This window comes from Neolamprologus multifasciatus, chromosome 18 (genome assembly GCF_963576455.1).
Source record: "Neolamprologus multifasciatus chromosome 18, fNeoMul1.2, whole genome shotgun sequence".
In the NCBI taxonomy this organism is placed as follows: domain Eukaryota; kingdom Metazoa; phylum Chordata; class Actinopteri; order Cichliformes; family Cichlidae; genus Neolamprologus; species Neolamprologus multifasciatus.
Window position 1 is genome coordinate 21,182,335 of NC_140456.1, and position 20,823 is coordinate 21,203,157.

General features: G+C 40.3%; 1 protein-coding gene across 1 annotated transcript; it reads left to right on the top strand.

Moving 5' to 3' along the window:
- Positions 1 to 84: 84 nt before the first annotated feature.
- klhl24a (kelch-like family member 24a) lies at positions 85 to 18,773 on the top strand. Its single transcript, XM_085141981.1, has 8 exons — positions 85 to 660; positions 2,071 to 2,190; positions 2,284 to 3,128; positions 4,544 to 4,728; positions 6,680 to 6,798; positions 12,088 to 12,276; positions 15,093 to 15,281; positions 15,402 to 18,773. Exons 2-8 carry the CDS (start codon positions 2,116 to 2,118, stop codon positions 15,600 to 15,602), a joined length of 1,803 nt encoding a protein of 600 aa, XP_084998107.1. The 5' UTR covers positions 85 to 660; positions 2,071 to 2,115; the 3' UTR covers positions 15,603 to 18,773.
- Positions 18,774 to 20,823: the final 2,050 nt, after the last annotated feature.

The following is a 20,823-nucleotide window of genomic DNA, read 5'->3' on the forward strand; positions in this document are numbered from 1 at the left end:
TCATAGGGTCGTGTAAGTGCTGTTGTTTATACGGGTTTTCTGCATGTCCTTTATGGGTATCACTGTGTATTATATAACTGTGTAAATCCGCTTTCATATAGGTGTGTTTTACATAGCAAACATTTATTTAATGACGTTAGCGTCCTACACACTAGCGCGCCCTCTACATGTCCATATAAACAGCGCTTAAAAACTGCTGTTATTTTCCGTGTTTGTTTCGATCGCCGTCACGTCTTGACAGCAACTTTTTTTCCTCGGTAAAAGTTGCGTTTGTTTGCAAACAAAGGGAGGCCACGTGGAGGACTCGAAGCATTTGGTAATTGTAGTTTTCTCCTTCTTCAACGCCCAATAACAAACAATAATCCGAACTACACAACCCATAATGCTCAGCGGCAGAGGGATGGATATTTTTTTCCCCTGACAAATATATAAGGGTCTGTGTTTACAGTTAGCTAGTTAGAAAGTCTTTGTTTTTGTCATCGCCGCGATTCAACATGTCCCGGCTGGATATCAGCCTGCTTTATTTTTTATAACCATTCGACCATAACTACTCGGAAATACATAGTCAAACTTTTTTTAAGATACAGATTTACTGTTCTACAAATTTGTTTACCCACTGGAGAGAGAGGAGGAAGCTTCATCTGGAACTTTCTGCATAAGGTATTAATTTCTACATTTTACTAAGTAAACATTTGTGGTTGTTGACTTTAGACTTATTTCTATTGTTATTACTTGATTTATTTTTGCTTGTGTCTGTCGTGCTATATAGAGTAAAATAACAGCCCAACATAAAAAAAAAACAAAAACAAAATTAAGTAGGTAACGATGGGCACGAGGCAAGTTTCTTTTGTCTTACTAATCGAAGCACATAAAGTATTTTCTACCTGTTTAGCTATTTAACCACACACCTAAATTTACAAGTAGATGTATTTCTTACCGAGTTGAACCTTATTAATATTAAATTAACATAAAATAAACACATAATTCAGCATCTGTTACTATTTTAAATATCAAAAAACAAACGGAGTATTGTTGCAGCCATTTTTCGGTGTAAATTTAGCTTAATTTCAGTACTAACAAACGGTGTATGAGTGCATATTGTAAAAACTGTGGTGTAGTTGTTGTTGTTTTTTAATGTCTGCATCGGAGTATGCATCTTATTATGTATTGACAAAGGATATCTGCGTCAGATACCTCTGGCTAAACCTGTCCTTTAATCTGGATGACGAGGTGCTGCCGCAGCTGCCTGTGGGGAACAAGCTAACGCACGTGAATGGGTTGAGTTGTTCGAGTTAAAAATAGCCAGAGATAAATTACCTCACCGAAGCAAAAGCCAGGCATGCTCCCGGCTTTTAAAAATACAGCACGGCAATAGATTTAAAATAAAAAAATAAAAAAAAATCCTTTCTTGATCAGATATTCTCAAGAACTTTATGAACTTTATTTATACCGTGACCTAAAGATGCCGTCTACTTTTCAGTGTGTAACAAAACATAATTACTGGGACTCACTTGGTTGCTTTGTCTTTTCTTCTCAAAGAGGTTATTGTCAAAAGAAACTAGTATCCTTGACTTTGCACTTGTTCAAAGAAAAGCATCCCTGCCCCCACGCCTTCAAACCTGACTGACGTGTAGACTGGCCTACCAACCGTTGCTCAGCCTCTTTCCCGCCTGTCTCTTTGTTTGCCATCTTCCGTTTCATGCACTCCGCGCTCCAGGGCACAACTGCTTTGCAGACAAGGTGCAATACTGATTTGCGTTCAGCTGGCATTGACTTCCTTGGAAATTCCTTTCTTAAAGTGTGACGTAAGACTTTGTTTTTGCCCCACTGGCTTAAGAACTGTGCTTGTGAGGGACTTGCGTGATCTCCCCTACTTCCAAACACATGCTTTGTGGTTTTACTCTGTGAGTGCTTTGTTTGTTTGGGGACTGATCTCAGTTCATACTGTAGTAATCTAATTGGGTTACTTGTTATATATTCACCACCCTTTTTCGAGTATCCCCTGCTGCGATTTCCTAACGAATAACATGATAATAATAATATTTTACATTACTTGCTCTCCATCCTCAGATATCTTTTAAAGTATAAAACAGACCTATATTGAAGGTGGCAGCCATGGTATTGATGCTGGGCAGGAGGTTGAACAGGGAGGACTCTGGGATCAGAGACTCGCCAGCTGTCAAACGCAAGGTGCAGTCAAAGAAAAGATACACAAATAACTTACATTTGTTCCCAAATCTTTTGTGGCATCTTATCAAACCACACGTCTTTTTGTCTCCCAAGGTGTTTGAGGTTGAATCTAAAAATATAGCCAACCAGGATGTTCTGGACTTCTGCTCAGGATCCTCACACTCAGAGGGCATTCTGCAGGTGTTCAATGAGTTTCGCGACTGCCGCCTTTTCACCGACGTGGTCATCAGTGTGCAGGGCCGTGAGTTTCCCTGCCACCGCGCTGTGCTATCTGCCTGCTCTTCCTACTTCAGAGCCATGTTCTGCAATGATCACCGCGAGAGCCGTGAGATGCTTGTTGAAATTAACGGCATCCTAGCCGAGGCGATGGACTCATTTCTCAACTACGTTTACACCGGCCGTGCCAAAATCACCACTGAAAATGTCCAGTTTCTCTTTGAAACCGCCAGCCTTTTCCAGATCACCACACTCCGTGATGCCTGCGCTAAGTTCCTAGAGGATCAGCTGGACCCGTGCAACTGTCTGGGCATCCAGCGCTTTGCAGAGGCGCATTCTCTGAAGCAGCTGGCCAGCCGCTGTCACAGTTACGCCTTGGCCAACTTCTCAGAGGTGGCTCTGCACGAGGAGTTCCTCGACCTGCGTAAAGAAGAGTTGGAAGAGTACATTAACAGTGATGAACTTTCTGTCTGTAAGGAAGAGTTTGTGTTTGAGGCAGTGATGCGCTGGGTGTACTACAGCGTGGAGGCCAGGAAGCCCATACTGAAGGCTCTCCTGCACCATGTCCGCCTGCCCCTTCTGCACCCCAGCTACTTTGTTCAGACCGTGGAGGGAGACCAGCTCATCCAAACTGCCCCAGAGTGCTACCACCTTCTCCACGAGGCCAGGCGTTACCACGTGCTCGGAAATGAAATGATGTCACCCAGAACTCGTCCACGAAGGTAACTAAAATGTTGACTCCCAGGTATGAGGAAGGTGACTTGCTAGCCTACAGCGTGTGTGACAGTTGCATGAGTGATAAATGAACTGTCTTTTCTGCCAGCCTTTTTGAATTATGTTTCAAACAACGATGAAAGATGTCACCGCGATAGAAAACACATCTTTTTAAGCAGTTAGCCAATCTTTTACCCCACATTGCATAACTAGATTTTACGACATGCGCGTGAACTCAGTGCTCCTGCCCGTATTGTTGTTGTGTGTGTTTCAGTGTGAAAAACACAGGGAGTGCTAGTGTGTTGAAAAGACAAGTGTGTCACTGAGTCAGCTGGGTTTCGTAGTCCTATTTTAAAATGGAAATGATAATGAGGGAGGCCGGACATGTTCCTGTACAGACTTGGTGTAAAGGAAAGAAAAAATTATTTGATGCAAGACATGGCAATCATGAAATGTTGAGTCTTGTTGTCGTATCACGAGTCTAACTCACCTCACCAGTGTGTTTGGGTTCTCTTTGTCCTCACCTGTTAACTTTGTACCTATTTACCAAGCAGTCCGTATGCCGTATGTGTTTACTTTTGTACACCTGCATGTTAAAGTCTCTGATAAAGGACAAAAGCAGGTGCTGACTAAAAAAGCAGGCCATATGGTAGACTGTACTGCCTCCTTTGTTGTTAGACCTGCCTAAAAAAAAAGAGGGAGCAATTGTAGTTGTCGGTTATAAGGCGTTGTGTATTTCAGGTGTATTGTTAGTTGTTAGACGCATCTGGACTTCTCCTCCCCCGGGAAGCCTCCAGAAAGAAACTGATCACATCCACACAGCTTAGACACAAAGCTAAAGTGCTGCGGGGCCAGGCTTTCTCTTAGTGCTTGAACCAGCCCTGGAACTGTGCATTTTTCTGACAACATGCAAACAAGCCATGAGAGAAACTGCAAATACGCCTACTTCTCAACACAGTACAGCCCAATATCTGACATATGAATGTTAGAATGGTAGAACAAGAAAAGAGGCTGTAGTTAATTAGCTCTCCCATAGGAAATGTTGTCATATCCAGGGCATGTGTTGAACAGCCAAAGAGGAAAGCTTTGTGATCATGGAAATTCGGCTTAAGCTTAGCCTCGAGTGTGTTTTTGTTATGCCCGAGATTGATGCCTTCATTGTAAGCTGAACTTTGCCTTGAAGATAAATGAAGGTAAATCCTGTTGAAACCTTTTATGTCCCTGCCCTCCAGGTGTTGACACGTGTGTTTATATATATTCATACCCTTTTAATTAGACACCATGTCTGCAATGTTCATTCCTCCTTGCTGGCCTTTTTATTTAAACTTCTTTTTTTGTTTGTTTTTATAATTTCTGCACTTTAATTTGTACTTAATCTGTAATTTCTTTGTCTCTCCCCCTCCCTCTGCTCTTTATTTTAAAGGTCCACTGGGTACTCAGAGGTGATTGTGGTGGTGGGTGGCTGTGAGCGGGTAGGGGGCTTCAACCTGCCCTACAACGAATGCTATGATCCAGTCACAGGAGAATGGAAATCACTGGCAAAACTGCCCGAGTTCACCAAGTCAGAGTACGCCGTCTGCGCCCTTCGCAACGACATCCTGGTGTCAGGTAAGATCCAGCCCACATGCTACACTTTATTTGCGTGGCTTTATTGAAGCCTGAACACAGACAAATTTTAAATACCATCTATCCGAGTTTAAGTTACTGCTTTCTTGACCTTAAACTACTCAGGAACTAATTGGTGAATGAGTTGTTTTCTCTTTTTAATTACTTTTCAATGTATTATTTTTGCTAGTGGACATTTAGAATTCAGGTAAGTAATATTTTAGTACTGGGTACACATCAGATACAGTCGGTTTGTGCTTGACTTGCCATCTAATCTCTCAGCGGAGAGGCAGGAAAGGCCACGGTGACTGTTTGCCCTGTGTTATTTTTAAGGCCTCAGCCCATTCGAGTTGAAGGAAAATATGAGCGCAACATCTGGAGGCACTCTGCAGGCTCAGTGCTATGAGACACCCTCACTGGCTGTTTCTGTCCTTCTTTCTCTTCCTACTAACCACTTCCCAGGGTCACCAAATTGACACTAACTCTCCAGGTTTCTCTGAATCTTCTTCATATAAGGATGAAAAAGTCTGTTTCCATAGTTTTTTCTGCAAGAAGCTTTACAGTAAATCGTAACCTGAGGTATAGCCTTCATGGGTGCTTGGCAAGACTGCTGCATTTTTCAAACTGCTGCCAAGTGTGTTGCAAGTCTCCTTTGGTGAAAATACATCCTACATTAAATAAGATGTTTTTCTCATTTATTTTAACTGGTGAGGTCAGAGTAAAGGTATTTCCCAATGTCAAAACAATATTTTACATTCATGCTGTGTGCTAGACTTATATCTGTATAGTTTACTTGAGAGCCTGGAGGCTAACATGTTTTCCTTTTTTGTGTTTTTTTTTTCTTCCTAAGAAAAAGTATTAACAAGAGCTCTGATGTGCCTGCTAGGCCTTCTCATGCTCAAACATGCTTAATATGAGCTGCACTGCAGTAATGGATAAAAACATTTCTAGAGAAAAGGGGAAAAATATAGAAAGAAAGACACAGAGAGAGAAAAAAGAAAGCTCTCCCCTTTAGCAAAGAGTGCAGTGCTGTCCCGTGCCAAGTCCTCACGTGTGTGCTATCACTCAGCCTCCAAACAGCATGAAAACGTCAACATAGCCCTCCCTCCCCCGTGTCTGTCCCACAGAAGTACATGCACAACACTGCTTTATAGCCTGTTGCGATCTTTATTGACATACTTTCTGTCTTTTGTGTGTGTTGATACATTAAATCCCCCCTCCTCAACTTTTTTTTGTCTCAGTCACATTCCTGCACATACCACCATTCTGCCTGCCCTTTTTCATGCACTGTCGCAATACCTTCCAGGGCCTCCGGTATGTAGCACAGCTGCAGTTATTTCTGGTCTTAAATAGGATATGGGTATAGAAAGTGTCGCTGGCTTCTCCGTCCTTGGACTTGAACTCTGGCCATTTATTTATTTATTTATTTTTTGGTTGTTTATTAAATATTTAGGGGAGATTCTTTCTTTTTTCCTGCTGTCTATGTTTGGCAGAGGGGAGACAAGAAGAGGCACAAGTTTGGGCTTGCTTGAAATGTGGCTGGGTCATGTCATTACATGGTTAAATGACGCGTTATTCTCCACAATGTCACAGATGACAGATAGGGGATACGCTGCAGTAGTAGCAGATTGTTAGCAGACAAAGATCCTTTTATGCGTGTTTGCTTTGAAGGTAAATACAAACAAAAAACAGATTTCCTCTCTGGAACATAATTGCATGGGTATGTGTGCGTGTGTGTCCGAGTCAGATAAGACTTGGACCTAGTTAGGCGATAAGTTATTACTTAACACCCAAAGTGTGCTGCTCATCAAGCGTTTTAAAGTTTTTATATAGGATCAACCACATTGTTAGACTAATAGTAAATAGAGTTTTAAAATGTAGAGCACTCAAAGCTGAACTCAGAGCTGTCTGAACTGTATTCATGAGAGCTGTATTCATTGTGTTGTTTTTTTAGGTGGTCGTATAAACAGCAGGGATGTGTGGATGTATAACTCCCAGCTCAACCTGTGGATCAGAGTGGCTTCTCTTAACAAAGGTCGCTGGAGGCACAAGATGGGTGTGCTACTGGGCAAGGTAAGGAGGGACATAATGCCTCTTGATGTCTGACTCGATTTAAGTTTCAGCATCAGGTTTTACCCAGTGACAGCACCACAGCAACACCGCAAGTTAGTTCATGATAGAGTGTGACGCTACTTGCAGTTTTTCATATCAATTTCCTTTTGTTTTTTAAATGTCTTGTAGAAATTGTGAACGCTCTCTTAAAGACATTTTTGTAACCTTTTCTATAACAGGTGACAGAACAGCTGTTGTTATTGTTTTTTTCCAGGTTGTCATATCTGTCTGTCTCCAACATTTCATAGCTATTGAATCTTGGCTACATAGGAACTAACCAGCAACTATGCTTCACAGGAAAAATGCGATGTGTGTTTACAGAAACTTGAGTAATGGGATCATCCGAGAAGAATAAAGAGAACGTGTAGCATCATCATTATCTTCATTACTTCCTCACATAGTTTCTATCATAGTTTCTTAGATAGTTTCCCTATCTAAGATCAAGTCTTAGATCTAAGATCAAGTCTTAGATAGGGGGCTGACATTTACATGTTTACACGAATCTGTGGAATCTTTTCCGTGGAAGTTTTCAATTGTTGTGGAATTTGCATATTCAACGTAGGTCTCATTCCACACTATTCCGGGTCAGGTGATAGTTTTAGAAATTCCTAAAGGCATTGTATACTTAGGGATGATTGACATTAAGCATCTGGCCTTAAACCGGATTCTGTCAATAATTCTAAGAAAAAATTACAATAATTGTTATTGCAGTTCCATTTGATTATAGCCTGATTTCTGCTGTCACACATCCATGTGTTGCCTGAGGGTTTGTAAACAGCTGTTGCCAACTCGTCCCACAAATCCTGATACGCAGGAGCCTATTCAACAGACAAAAGTTTGTTTTCGTTTTTAAAAGAACCACAAGCTACTGTTTAGAGCTGGCTAAACAGTAATCAGTCTGTAGCTGATTCAGTCATTTCATATACTTTACACAGAAAATTATTCAGCTATCACTTGTACTTATTACTACACATGTTATTTTGAAGATGTTATAGACATTCATAATCAAAATGTCTTGAAATGTAAGATTTCTTTGTCTCAGAGAGGTTTTTCATAGCTAGCACAGCCTGGCCACATAGGAATATTTATAGAGAAAAGTGTAGCTTACAGTCAAGCAATCAGTGCTGCACAATGTGCTACAGCATAACGCTCCATTACATCAGTGTCAATCCAGCATGTGTACTTTGAAAGTTAAAGTTCAGTAAAGTTTGTGTGCATGTGATGACGTGTGATTACAAAGATTTGAGCGCTATAAAAAACAATGTGTCACTCGCTCAGTGTATTTACCGTTTCTTATTTCTTCGTTCCAAAGGATTTTTAATATATTTGAGATAAAGTACAAAAGAGCAAACACCTACATATTTAGGAATTTCTGGAATCTGTTCCGTGGAGCTTTTTGACTACTTTAAAATGACGTGGTTCAGTCATATGTCTCATTTTAGTTTTGCAGCTATGGTTTTCCATCGAGGCTTGAAGGAAATAGTTAAGAAGTCGTAAGGGTGTTTGGTATTAGATATCTAGCTTTAAACCTGATGAAGTCACACACACTAAGTCATCTTTTTCTATTTGGCTATAGGCTGCTTGTTAATTTTCCTGTGGACTGTGGATTTATTCTGCACTAAAGGTGACTTATGATTATAATTTAGAATGAAGTTTATTCTGCTTTTTGTCCACATGCATGTAATATGCTGTGTTTTTAAATGTTCTTAAACGAGACAGGTCAAGTCTGTCTTCATTACAGACGGAACTTGATAAGTGCTTCTGCTTTAGAGCCGTTACCAGTCCATTAAACTTGTATGTCTCCAAATTTATTCAGTGTCTTTTATCAGCGTTGGCATGTTCTCCTGACAGCTGCACATTCCAAAATAGGAATTACCGCAGCGGACCCAGGAGTCGCACGCATGCCTTAGCTCTGTGCATTGTGTTCAGATTCAGACTTGTGTAGGCAGACTGTTTTCCACACAGAGAATTGATCACTAAGAGAATCGAAAAAGAATTGAACCTCTAGTTGGACGAAATTTCTGAACTGTAGACATTTGTTGTTGATGTCGTCTAAAGAAGGACAGTTGTTTTGGTTCATGCATGCACATAAGTTCATGTCCAGGCCAATACATCACTCATATGCACTTTAGTGACAAATGCTCACTCACTATTACAAACATAAAGTTAATGGACACGACTACAAGTATTCTTAGAAAGCTTTGAAATAGCGCTGTATTTACTCTTTCACAGGGGATGTTACTCAGGGACTTCTTATCGTTCGTAGGTCTGTAGTGCAAACATCCTTTTCTTATTTTTGGGACGTTTCTTTGATCTACGCTGGATTTTACACAACACTCAAAATATTTTGTTGCCACAGCAAACCACATGTGTGCGTGCTGCTGTTCCACAACAGTGTGGTAATTAGTTGGTGGTCATGGTGTGGCTTCAAGAGTCAATAATTAACTACAAAGTGAACCATGCACACATGTGTGGTGAAAACATGACTGATATTGGTACATTAAAGGAAACCATGGTTAATGGTAAGAGTCTGTAGCTGGCTGGGCACTCCCATGCAAAACCTGTTGAATGAAAAAAGCTAAACTTTTATACCAAAGTGCAAGTTTTGCAACTCAAAACTGGACAAAAAAATTTAAGCATATCTAAAACCATAGACACACGGATTACTCTGTGACGTATTCTCTTTTGTCCTCTGCTTGTCGATGGTCTGTCAAGTAATTATAGAAAAATGCTTCTTAAAGCTTTAAAAGTTTTTATCCTTCTTGATCGCTTTAGTAGCCGTCCTCCTAACTGAAGGTAAATAAACGTCTGTCAGAGATAAGACCTTTATTTATCATTTTTCAAATTACCTGAATGTATATGTATAGTGCATATTTATATTATCATTTTACCTCAGAATCCTTTGGCATGTAGATCTGGAAGGTTTTTCCAGTTTGTGCCTTTTTTTGTTATGGTCTCATTCCAGATTCTTATCTGGCTTTTTATCTCTGAGACATTTTGCCCCTTGACAATGTATCTTTCTGTTTGTTGGTTTCCTCAGAATTCAGTCCCCTCCCCCTGAGTTTATACCCTCTCATTTCCTCATTCAGCTTGTAATTTCCCCTTTTGGTGAAAAAGTACTGATGTGCCAATTGCAAGTTTAGAATAACAAAGTACAAGCGTCTATAATGCAGGACCAGGTATAATCCTACTACACTTAAAGTTGATAAATGAATGTAAGGTTTGCTGAAGTGTAAACCTCTAGAGGATAGCTGATTATCACGGGGATGGAGGTATAAGATCACACACGTGTACACTTCTCAGTGTCCTGCAGTCTGATACATGCTGTTGGACTGGTCTAGTTTCCATAGATATAATCTAAAATAGGTCACCACTTGTTTTCCTGTCCTTGTTATGGTGGCACATGGTGACGGCTGTTCACATCTATTATATGTTTCACTCTCTCTCTCTCTCTGTCAGTCTCTCTCTCAGACACACTCACACTCTTTCGCTCTTTCTATTTATACGCTCGTGTTTTTTCCCCCTGCTGCAGTTGTTCTGTGTTTCTCTTGCCTACATCTTACCTTAGCACATGTTAAGGAAGCTGTTAATCATTTAACCAGTGGCTCAGCACTTAAATATGGTCATAAAACTAGCATGCATGTTCAGTGAATTACAATTGTGTCTGCAGATTTAAGGATTTTGTTTAGCTTAGCATATTTTTATGACAGCTGCATACTTTAGGTCAGTATTGACTGTCTGCGCTGCCATTATGTCCTAGTTTTGACAGACTTTCATGGTGTATCAAAATCTGGTGTCTTATTAAAAGAGTGCAGAGTGGCAAGGGTGCAAATACAGTGATCCAGTGCCCCACCCCCACTCCTTTCCACTACCTTCTTTAAACAATCTTGTGTCTGGATATCTTCAATGGCTCTTTAAAGCGCCAGCCCACCAGAATTACATAAGGAAGAACAAGATGCTTTACATTTGTTGTTGCTATTACTGTGGGCAACTTTAAGGTGTGTATCTAGCTTTACATGTGACTGGATTGAAATTGTTGTTAATACAAATAGAAAGGAGGAAAAAAACAGCTCAACAAAACCAGTAGTTTAAAAAAATCCTTTCTAAACAACTCCTTGCACTTGATTATCTTTATCTCTCAGTAGCCTGTTTTCTTCTTTATTGCTCTTTGCTTCTCTTGCGTCTCTCACTTTTAGGAAAAAACAACCCACATTTACAGTTTATCAGCTGTATCAACATTAATTATTAAAAATAAACAAATGGCAGTTGGCCTGCATGCCCACGGTCTTATTCAGCGAGTTACAATGTGGCAGCTCAGTTATGTGTTTCTGTCACTGAAAATACACGAATGCAAACAGAGACAATACTACTCTGTAACCGCACGAGTTATAAACAAGAATAGGGATTGTCAGTATTTCAGTTGGAAAAACAGTAGTGCTATTCAGCATTAGCCAGGCATTTAATGCTAATAACCATGTGTCCCATCAGCTTCCGTCTTTTTGTTCCTCTTCTTTTCCTCCATCTTTCTTTGTTCCTGTTTCTCCTGTTTTCCTCTTTTTCTTGTCTGTACTTATTTATGTTTCCTATTTTGCAGAGAGGCAGGAACAGCCTGAAGGTTTTCTCTTGCATAACACCGTACTTGTAACCAGTAATGCTCCTCACTGTTTCCTTGACACGTGAGCCCTTTACAGAGGATGTTATTAGCATAACTGAAAAATACATCAGTGTCTTTCACAAAACCCTGTTCTTGTTTTTTCTTTGACGGCCTTATTTGTGACTTATCATCTCAATATTTATCCTGCTGTAGCATTTGTAGGGTCTGTCTCATGTCAACACAGTATCCCCAATTCTGTTGCTGTAGTTTGTAATATAGTTTATGCATAGTGATTGCCAGATTTGCTTCATCAGGCAGAATGACGGTGTGGAAATTCAGGCTGTAACAAGTATGGTGTCAAGTTCAGACGTTAGTAGTTATGAAGATTTATGTTTAAAGGTTAACAGATGAACTGGGCTTTGCCGTAAGGAACTGATAATTGTGCCTATTCAGAAGTACGTCATCAACACTCTGCTCCTGAAAAACTGGTTTTCTAAAGCTCACATAGAGGCTATTGTTCACGTTCATAAAGTAGTGAACTTGAACGCAAACATCTTTTTGCTGTGAATAATTTTGTTTCTCTATGCTTGAAATTTCTCTTACTTTTAATTTTGGCCCCTCATCTGACCCTCATACATTTGTGTGTCTGTCCGCAGGTTTATGTTGTGGGTGGTTATGATGGACAGAGCCGCTTGAGCAGTGTGGAGTGTTATGACTCCTTCTCTAACCGCTGGACAGAAGTGGCTCCCATGAAAGAAGCGGTCAGCTCTCCAGCTGTGGCCAGCTGTGCTGGAAAGCTCTTTGTTATCGGAGGAGGGCCTGACGATGAAACCTGTTCAGACAAGGTGATAAACGGTTTTTCAGCACCCACACACTGAAGCACATAGTGCTCTTTTTTTTTCTTTTTCTTTTTCTTGCCTGTCCTGTTTGGTTCTTTTGCCATCAAAAATGTTGTCTAAAGGCAAAGAAAGATGCCCAACAGATTTACTTTACCAAATGGACCATCCCAGCCTTGCCGTATTGGTCTATTTGATTCAACTTTGCTTTTATTGTTTATTTTATTTTCATTTGCTGAACACGGGACAGACTTGACTGGGGAAAAGAAAAGGGAGAAAGAAAGAGGGAAAGAAAAAGAGCGCTGAAGAGGGACGGTGATAAAGGGCAAAAACCAACAAAACAAACAGACTAAGCTGCTCTCAGTGTCAGATAACTTGTTTTCATAATTACAGGTGTGCAGTGGAAGTTTAAAATTCTGCTTTGTTTTGCTTTTTTTCAAGCTCCTTTACGTCACACAACATAAAACATAATATGTAAAGGCCTCATAGTTCTCGGTCGCTGCATGATTTGTATAAAGATCAGATTTCCCCTTTTTCCTGAATTGAGTTAAAGGGAAGGCTTAAATAACAATCATTTCTTACCAAGTATTTTAGCTTTCATAAAGCTGGAGTACAAACACTCACTGATGGTTTTGCATAGGTAGTAACAAGTACATCCTGTTTATTCAGGTTGGTCCTGATTTACCTTGTTTTACTTTGTTAATTGTATCCAGGCTTTTATCTCCATGGAATGCATTACTTGTACTGTATTTCTGGTTTCATTTCATAGCATGTTAAGCTGTTGTAGCTTTACTCATAGGAGTAAAGCTACAACAGCTTAACATGCTGACATATTCAGAAATGTTATAGTAAGGAGTAGGGTTGGGCGATATGGCCTAAAATTCATATCGCGATATAATTTGAAGCATGTGCGGTAACGATATATATCGCGATATATTCTTTCCTTCTGTATAACGTATTTTCTACACTATAAGGCACACTTAAAATCCTTTAATTTTCTCAAAAGTCGACAATTTATGTATGAATTCTGGTTGTGCTTACTGACCGATTTTGGCGTGCAGAAATCTGTTTAAAGATGTTTTAGTACAACTTTGGTAAGCCGCACTCCTTGATGGATTGTCAGAGCCTTACTGCTGCCATAGTGAGGAGCTTCGCAGAGTAATCTGGGTCCAAAACTCCGTCTGCTTCAGGTCCCAAAGTCAAACGAACACTCAGAGTTAAAAACGGTCCAAATTCTTTCATCTTTAATTAAATGATCAGCATTGCTGCTTTATCGGCTGTAACAATTAATGTAACAATTAAGTTTAACATCCAGGCATCCATGAAAACAGAATTTATTAAATGTTAGAAGTTAACAGGAAGTTCGCTCACCTAAACATGACATACCCTGTTCTGACTGAGAGATTTTTGAAACTAATTAAAACGTACAGCTCTGCTACCACTTCCAACATAAATGAAGACAGAAAACTAAACAGCAGTGGCGTTTTCAGGGTTACTGAAGTTGGACTACCTGGTATATAATGTTGTGCTACGTGATTGCTAGCGACACAGCTATGTTAGCATAACATTAGCACAGTGAAGCTGGAGGATGAACGCCAACTTTTTTTCCACTCGATAAAAGTTAACGTGAGGGATTGTGGTGGTCAGGGACAAATGCAATTGCATAGCAGGATGCTATGCACGGACCAAACTTCAGTCAGGAGAACAACTGAGATTATTCATCCACAATACGAGGTTAGTTACTAATATACTGCAACAACATGGGAATAGAACAGTTGTGAGAGAATTTAACGTTAATGAATCAATGTTACTGAATGGAGGAAGCGCAGTTTTTGGCTTTCCCCATATTTCCAAAGTTCTTCATCTCTTTGCTATGACTGTCGCCCGGCATAATTTGCAGATGATAATGGTTTTAGCCGCTGCGATGCTTTCGACCAAAACAGGCGCAGCTTGATGACATCATCAACATGCCCTATCGCGATAGAGCGGTATAGTCAAAATCTCTATCGTTGGCCAAATTTATATGGTTTCTATCGTATATCGTTTATATCGCCCACCCCTAGTAAGGAGAAAAATACAGTGGCATGTGATGACTGACCATTTTACCATGATAAACTTTCTGTGAAATGAATGGTAGGTAGCAATAGCGATAACTTACTTAAGGATTAGGTCATTTGTCATCTGTCACGCTACCATGTAAAACAGATAGCCTCAGAATTTGGACTTAACAAGTACCTTGGAATAGTTTCAGTATGTTTTGAATGACAGGCACCATTGTTGGTAGTAAACAGGAAGACACTGGCTTTCTTAGGAATCCAAAGTTCCAACGAAGCAGTTTTTTTTACGTCCGTGAAATAGCTGGCATATTTGTTTATGTCTATGCAGAGTAGAAAAAACACATTCATGGGCAGAGGGGTAGCCTGATAAGACTAAGAGCCCATGCTGACTCCAGATTTTTGATCTGCTCATCTCTTGGGTCTGCTAACAGGGTCATTTGGATTGGTCCCATAGGTCCTAATCTGTCTCAGCGAGACTCTGTGCACAATGGAAGTCGTTAGAGACCAAACTTTTGGGGAGAGGCTATTTTAAAGATAAGTGGGTGAGAGAATGTTTGGATTGTATGCAAAACCACACAGAGACACACTTAATGTCAGCCCACAGAAGAGTCAGTAACCACCGAATGGGCTTTACATAGTTTAGTTGTTACTGCTTTTACAGCTGTCTTTCCACTGCATGGTATAGATTTTTTCTAAGATAAAGAAAGATAAAGTTGAACCTTTCTTTCATCACTGTAAAACACCACTATGTTCAAACGTATGTCACAGGTTCAGTGCTATGATCCAGAGGCAGACTCCTGGTTGCTACGTGCCAGCATCCCCATTGCCAAGCGGTGTATCTCAGCAGTATCTCTCAACAATCTGATCTATGTGTGCGGCGGTCTCACGAAGTCCATTTACTGCTACGACCCTGCAGAGGACTACTGGATGCATGTGGCTCAGACCTTCAACAAACAGGTTACTATCAAACACAGACCCTGAGTGCCCGAATCCACAAACTGACTTTAGCCATAAGAATATGAAGAGTTCTATACTTTGACGATGTACCCTTTAATTTCTGTCTTTCTTTAACTGTAGGAGAGCTGTGGCATGTCAGTGTGTAACGGAAAGATCTACATCCTCGGCGGCAGGGGGGAAAACGGCGAAGCCACAGACACCGTCCTGTGTTACGACCCAGCAACAGGCATCATGACGGGAGCATCCTCTATGCCTCGAGCCATCTCCTACCACGGCTGCGTAACCATCCATCGTTACAATGACAAATACTTCAAGTCGTGACCATGAACAGGATCGCACACACAGACACCCTCTCAACATGAGAGCAAACACTAAAGAACTCTCCAAGTACACATACACGTACAAAGACAAAAACTAACCACACCCCATTTTTTTGTTTTTTTAATAAGAGGCACATTTAATAGTTCTAACCACAGTATCAGTGAGCTAATTTATTTCCTCACAGCATCATGTAGCAAGACTCGTTGTGGTGCTGTGAATCTTTTGTTGTCTTAATAGCCTTTCTGTGGAAATCCTTAGAAGCTGATAACACTAATGGCTTTTCTGCAACCAGAGATAAAGTAGAACCAGATCAGCATGAGAGATGTGCTTTTGTATTGGTAGTTTGATGAAAATCAGTCTTAAACTAAACTGTAGATCTCTGAAAACAAAGCGGAACAAAAGCATGGTTGCTTTTTCATTTACCCAAGAGTTTCAATTGAAATATGAGCTTCGAGATTCATTCTTGACCTTGAGATGAGATTAAACTACAAGCTCACTTACTCACCTTTTCACATAGCGTTCTATGAATAGATTGACACGTGTTAAAATATTTGATTTTGAGGTGTGCTCAAAAAAGTCATTAAGTGAAAACAAAGGGTGGTGCTCCCAATTACATTATTGAGTTTTTGCTAGCACTCATTTATCATACCTACAGACCATCAATATAAAAAATGTAACTTCCCAGCACTCTGCTTTCATTGCTGTGCAAAGTATAACCTCAAGATTTAGGTCGCTGATGATTAATGAGAGTTCTGATGAGCAAAAAAACAACACTGAAAATATCCAGCGAGAGCCAACAGTTGTCTCTGGAGAAACAAGAATATATCCAAAAATACTGATCTGAGTGATCAGGTCAGATTACTCACCTCACCCCCCTTGCACTCATGCAGTTTGTCTCATACAGTAAAGTTATGCCAAGCTCTGGCAAAGAACATAATAATGAACTGTGCTCCGTTTTTTGTTTTTTTTTTACCTCTTCTTCAATACTGAAAATGACCTGATAGAAATGTGGTAAGCAGTCAGCCAGCTGCTCTCCCACAGTATCATCTGTCATAACTACAAAGCTCTTTCACCCCTCAACCCAGAGCCGAGTTAAGAGAAGAGGTAAAGAGCAGAAGCTGTGAAAACATTGGACTCTAGCCACTGTTGGCTCTTCCCTTGTGTTTCCTTTTTTTCCCATCTCATCACCACTCACCATTAAGTTCCACTTCCCATATGTGTGTTTCTCTTCCTGCACTCCAGCTGTGTCATCACCTCACTTTTTACAGTCAGCCATGCTATTGCCTTCTAAGCTGTATTTTTTGCTCCTTTTTAATTATTATTATTTCACTCATTATTGCCTTTTTTTGGTAAGTTATATTTGTCCGTGCCTATTTTTTTATAATTGGATGGTTATTGTATGATAAGTAGTTGTGTCGACGTTAGTCCATCGGTGTACTGGGCTTGTGGGGTGGTTTTGTAGATGTGAGAAGCCTTTTGTGGATCAAACAAATAGACTGCTCTGAATAAATGGTGTGCATGTCTGGTGTGTATGTGCGTGTGTGCGTGTGTGTGTGTGCGTGTGTGTGCGTGTGTGTGCGTGTGTGTGTGTGTGTGTGCGTGCACATGTCTGTGTGTGTAAGGTTATTGTGTGACTTTTACTGATTGGTCCGGATGCTTTGGGAGCCGCGCAGGTTTATCACAGAGTTGTCGTGCAATGCTGCCACATCTCACCTGTACACTTACATGTAAAGATGTAACTCGGGGTAACCATAGATACCTCCAGGTGTGTATGCGTGTATGTGTGTTGAATGGTCAGCTAAGGTGGCGGGTGCGGCAGTGCTGGCCCTCTCACCGTTGGCGGGTTTAAGAGTCCTGAATGATGAGGATTTTGGATGGTGTGGCTCTTGGTCAGTAAAAGTCACCTTTTAATACAATTGGTGTTGATAGATTGCTGTGAATATACAGTTAACTTTGTTTTCTTTGTTTAACCTATATTTAAATGTATCTTTGTATTCTTGTTTGCATAATATGTTTTCTTGAGAGCCCCGATTGTGCACTTTGACAGAATCCTGTTAAATGTAGAACTTTATGACAATGATTTCCTTTTTTACTGTATCAGTAAATGTTCTTTGCTTTCATGTGACGTATAGAAAAGAGATTGAAAAGGTCCTGTCAGCTCCTCCTGTTGGCCACTGCCTCCTACGCTTTGATGCGCTGAAAAAACAGCAAATATTGCTGCAAAGGAGGCAGCGTCGTCATGACAATTTCAGTTGTCAAATTATAGGGATTTTTGAATTTGGCACTCAGCACCATTACGTAATATCCTTTAAGAACAGCTCTGGTCATGCTTCACCTGTCAGGTATGATAACAAAAATATGTAGGGGGAAGTTGTTGTTTTTTTACACAAACATTCTTCACATTCCTCCAAATGGAGGTCAGGTTAAGGAGCAATACAGGTGGAAAACTGAAGCACCTCCTGATTCACCTGCCTGCAGGAGTCAGGAGGAGCGACGGGTTGAGTTGAGGGGCAGGAAAGCGGAAAGGCTGAAACATGGGAGTGATAAAGTGAGAATCTGACTGTGTGTGCGTCTGTGATTTCACTGAGTATTTACTCTTAAGTAGGGCACAAACTGTCATGTTGTGCTGATTTATTGATTTTCATTAATATCTTTCATGTATTATTGACTTTTGATAAGAATATCCATCATTTTGTTTTTTTGTGTGTGTACTGTTTTGTTTTGTTTTAATCTTTTGCTTGTTGTGGTGAGTTGTGGGCTTGTGTATTGCTGAGAACATAAAAAGGATGTGCAGCAGATTACACCCCAAAAAACTGAGGGTTACAACTTGCTCACCAGAGTTAAATGTTAACACAGATAAGAGCCACATTTGAGATCCTGAAGTCAGTCTTGTTGGCAAAGCACCACCTGTGCCTTGCCTTGATATCAAGAGATGTAACCTCTTAAGTGCTGCCCTAGGTGCCTTAACGAAAGATTAACGAGTGAGCAATTACATCAGATAATTGTGATATACACTGCTATTATTGTGTGCATGATGTGTGATACTTTAACGACACTTTTCTTTTGCTCTTCGTTTAAAAACAAATCTTTCAATTTTTGTAAACTGCAGTATGTTGAAATGTAATGGTTGAGTTGTTCATGAGAAACATCAATAAAGTTTTTCTTAATGTATCAATGCTTTGCTCTCACTCATTGTTAACAAGTGAAAGTCTACAAGAAAACAATGATGCACCTGTTCAGATGCTCATTAATACAAATTCCCGCTGTGATAGCCTCAGTGTCCTGCTCTTAGTTGACAGGAGTGGCACCTGGTGCGGTCTTCTGCTGCTGTAGCCCATCTACTTCCAGGTTGGGCGTGTTCATTCAGAGATGCTCTTCTGCACAGGTGTTAATTTGACTTACTGTTACCTTCCCATCATCTTCAAGCTTTATGGCCATTGCCCTCTGACATCGGCAAGGCCTTTTTGCTCAGAGAACTGCCGCTCACTGGATATTTTTGTTTTTCGGAGCTTTCTCTGTAAACACTGTGTCTGATGGCTGTGTGGGAGAAACTCAGTAGATCAGCAGTTTCTGAACTACTTATTCCTTTCTTGAACTTCAGCGGATCATTCATGGCAAACCAGTGAATTGCTCCCATGTTAGGCTGATTAGATATTTGCGTTACGTAATGAGCAGCTGAACAGGTGTACCTGACAAAGTGGCCACTAAGTAAATTGTCACACATGCTCATTGTGGATCGTCTTCATGTCAGCAATGGATGTAAAACTCCTCCGAGAGAAGATGTCCTGATATTTATGTTCCCTTCTCAAACAAAATGTAAAGTTTTCACTGAAATCAGAAGGCTGAAATGAAAAGCGATTCTTGTGGTCAGTGTGACGCATGCAGTCAATGTGCCCCGAGAAGTTGTGTTTTTTCTCAATCAAGCGATCGTGAGCACATCCGTTTTCACAACAGACCGGCCATAAAAAGAATGGAAACAAAGTGATTTATGTATTTCATCGAAACCACAACTATTGTCCCACAAATATCCATGAAGATGTCACAAAAGAAGAGATGCGCCATGTGGGTTTTGTTGCAAGTTGTAACAATCTGCTCCACAGAGCTGTGGACACTGTATTCACCAAGGGATGAGTCAATCACGCTGGTGAAGTTTTAATGAGTCATTGTGCTGAACAAGGGGACAGTGTTTAAAAGCAGCCGCACTTTTTAAAGTAGGATTGAGCAACCCATGCTTCATTATCAGGCCCTTTTTTATTTAAGTCTCATGTGATTTATATTCTCCATATTATGCTTTGGTTTAATGAAAACCACAAAGAATCCTCTCAGAGATTGTTACCGTCTCGCTATATTTACCCCAAACATTATGGGAAAAATTGAAGACATGCCTTACCCATACATCTGTGTTCTGATATATGCAAAGAGCTCATCAGGGACATGCATTCTCAGATACTTCTCAATACTATACAGTCCATTAATCAGCTGTGATAAGATTTTTGGCTCTGGCAGCATGTTGTCACCTAAGTTATCCAGCTGAGTGCCAGCTAACATAAATTACTGAGGATGCCAACTCTGTGGTACAGCTGCAGGCCTGATCTGGTTTGAGTAAAATGCTAGTTTTAACTCCATGTACCAACGTGAGCAACACAGACCTACCTGAAAGTGAGACCACATGAAGGGATGAAGGGATACAACAATGAAGCTGGAACCGCTCTCAGCCCACCTGCTCACCCACTGAGCTAAAGTGACACCTATATTAATTGAAAGTTGACTGGAAAATACTGCAACTAGAGGCACATTTACACATTCACATGTGCACATCTCAAGGTCTCTCTTGGAAATGAGATTTTTAATCTCAATGAGATTTTTACCTGGATCAATAAAGGACTAATAAAAAAAATCCAGGTCTCCAAAAAACCCAATTTCAAAATATATAAAAAGCTGAAAGGTGTGTTTTGTACTGTTAATTAATGTACTTAGAATATGTAAATTGATGATCTGATGGGGGTTAATCTATAAATCATGACACTCCGCTGCCACATAACGTACTTTCATAGGTTAAAGTATCAGCATCGAGTATCATGTTGGTATCGACAATACTAGCGTTGTATTTACTTGGTATCGGATCCACAGAAAATTTAACAGGATGTTGTTTGATCTTCTTCTCTGCTTCATTAAAAGGAAATGTGTACGTGATAGGACAATTCATCGCAATGAATTGTCC

Excerpts from the sequence above, each read along its gene's own strand:
- klhl24a (XM_085141981.1), top strand. The coding sequence starts at position 2,116 with ATGGTATTGATGCTGGGCAGGAGGTTGAACAGGGAGGACTCTGGGATC. Across the intron at positions 3,129-4,543 it reads CCCAGAACTCGTCCACGAAG|GTCCACTGGGTACTCAGAGG; the intron begins GTAACTAAAATG and ends TTTATTTTAAAG. Across the intron at positions 6,799-12,087 it reads TGGGTGTGCTACTGGGCAAG|GTTTATGTTGTGGGTGGTTA; the intron begins GTAAGGAGGGAC and ends GTCTGTCCGCAG.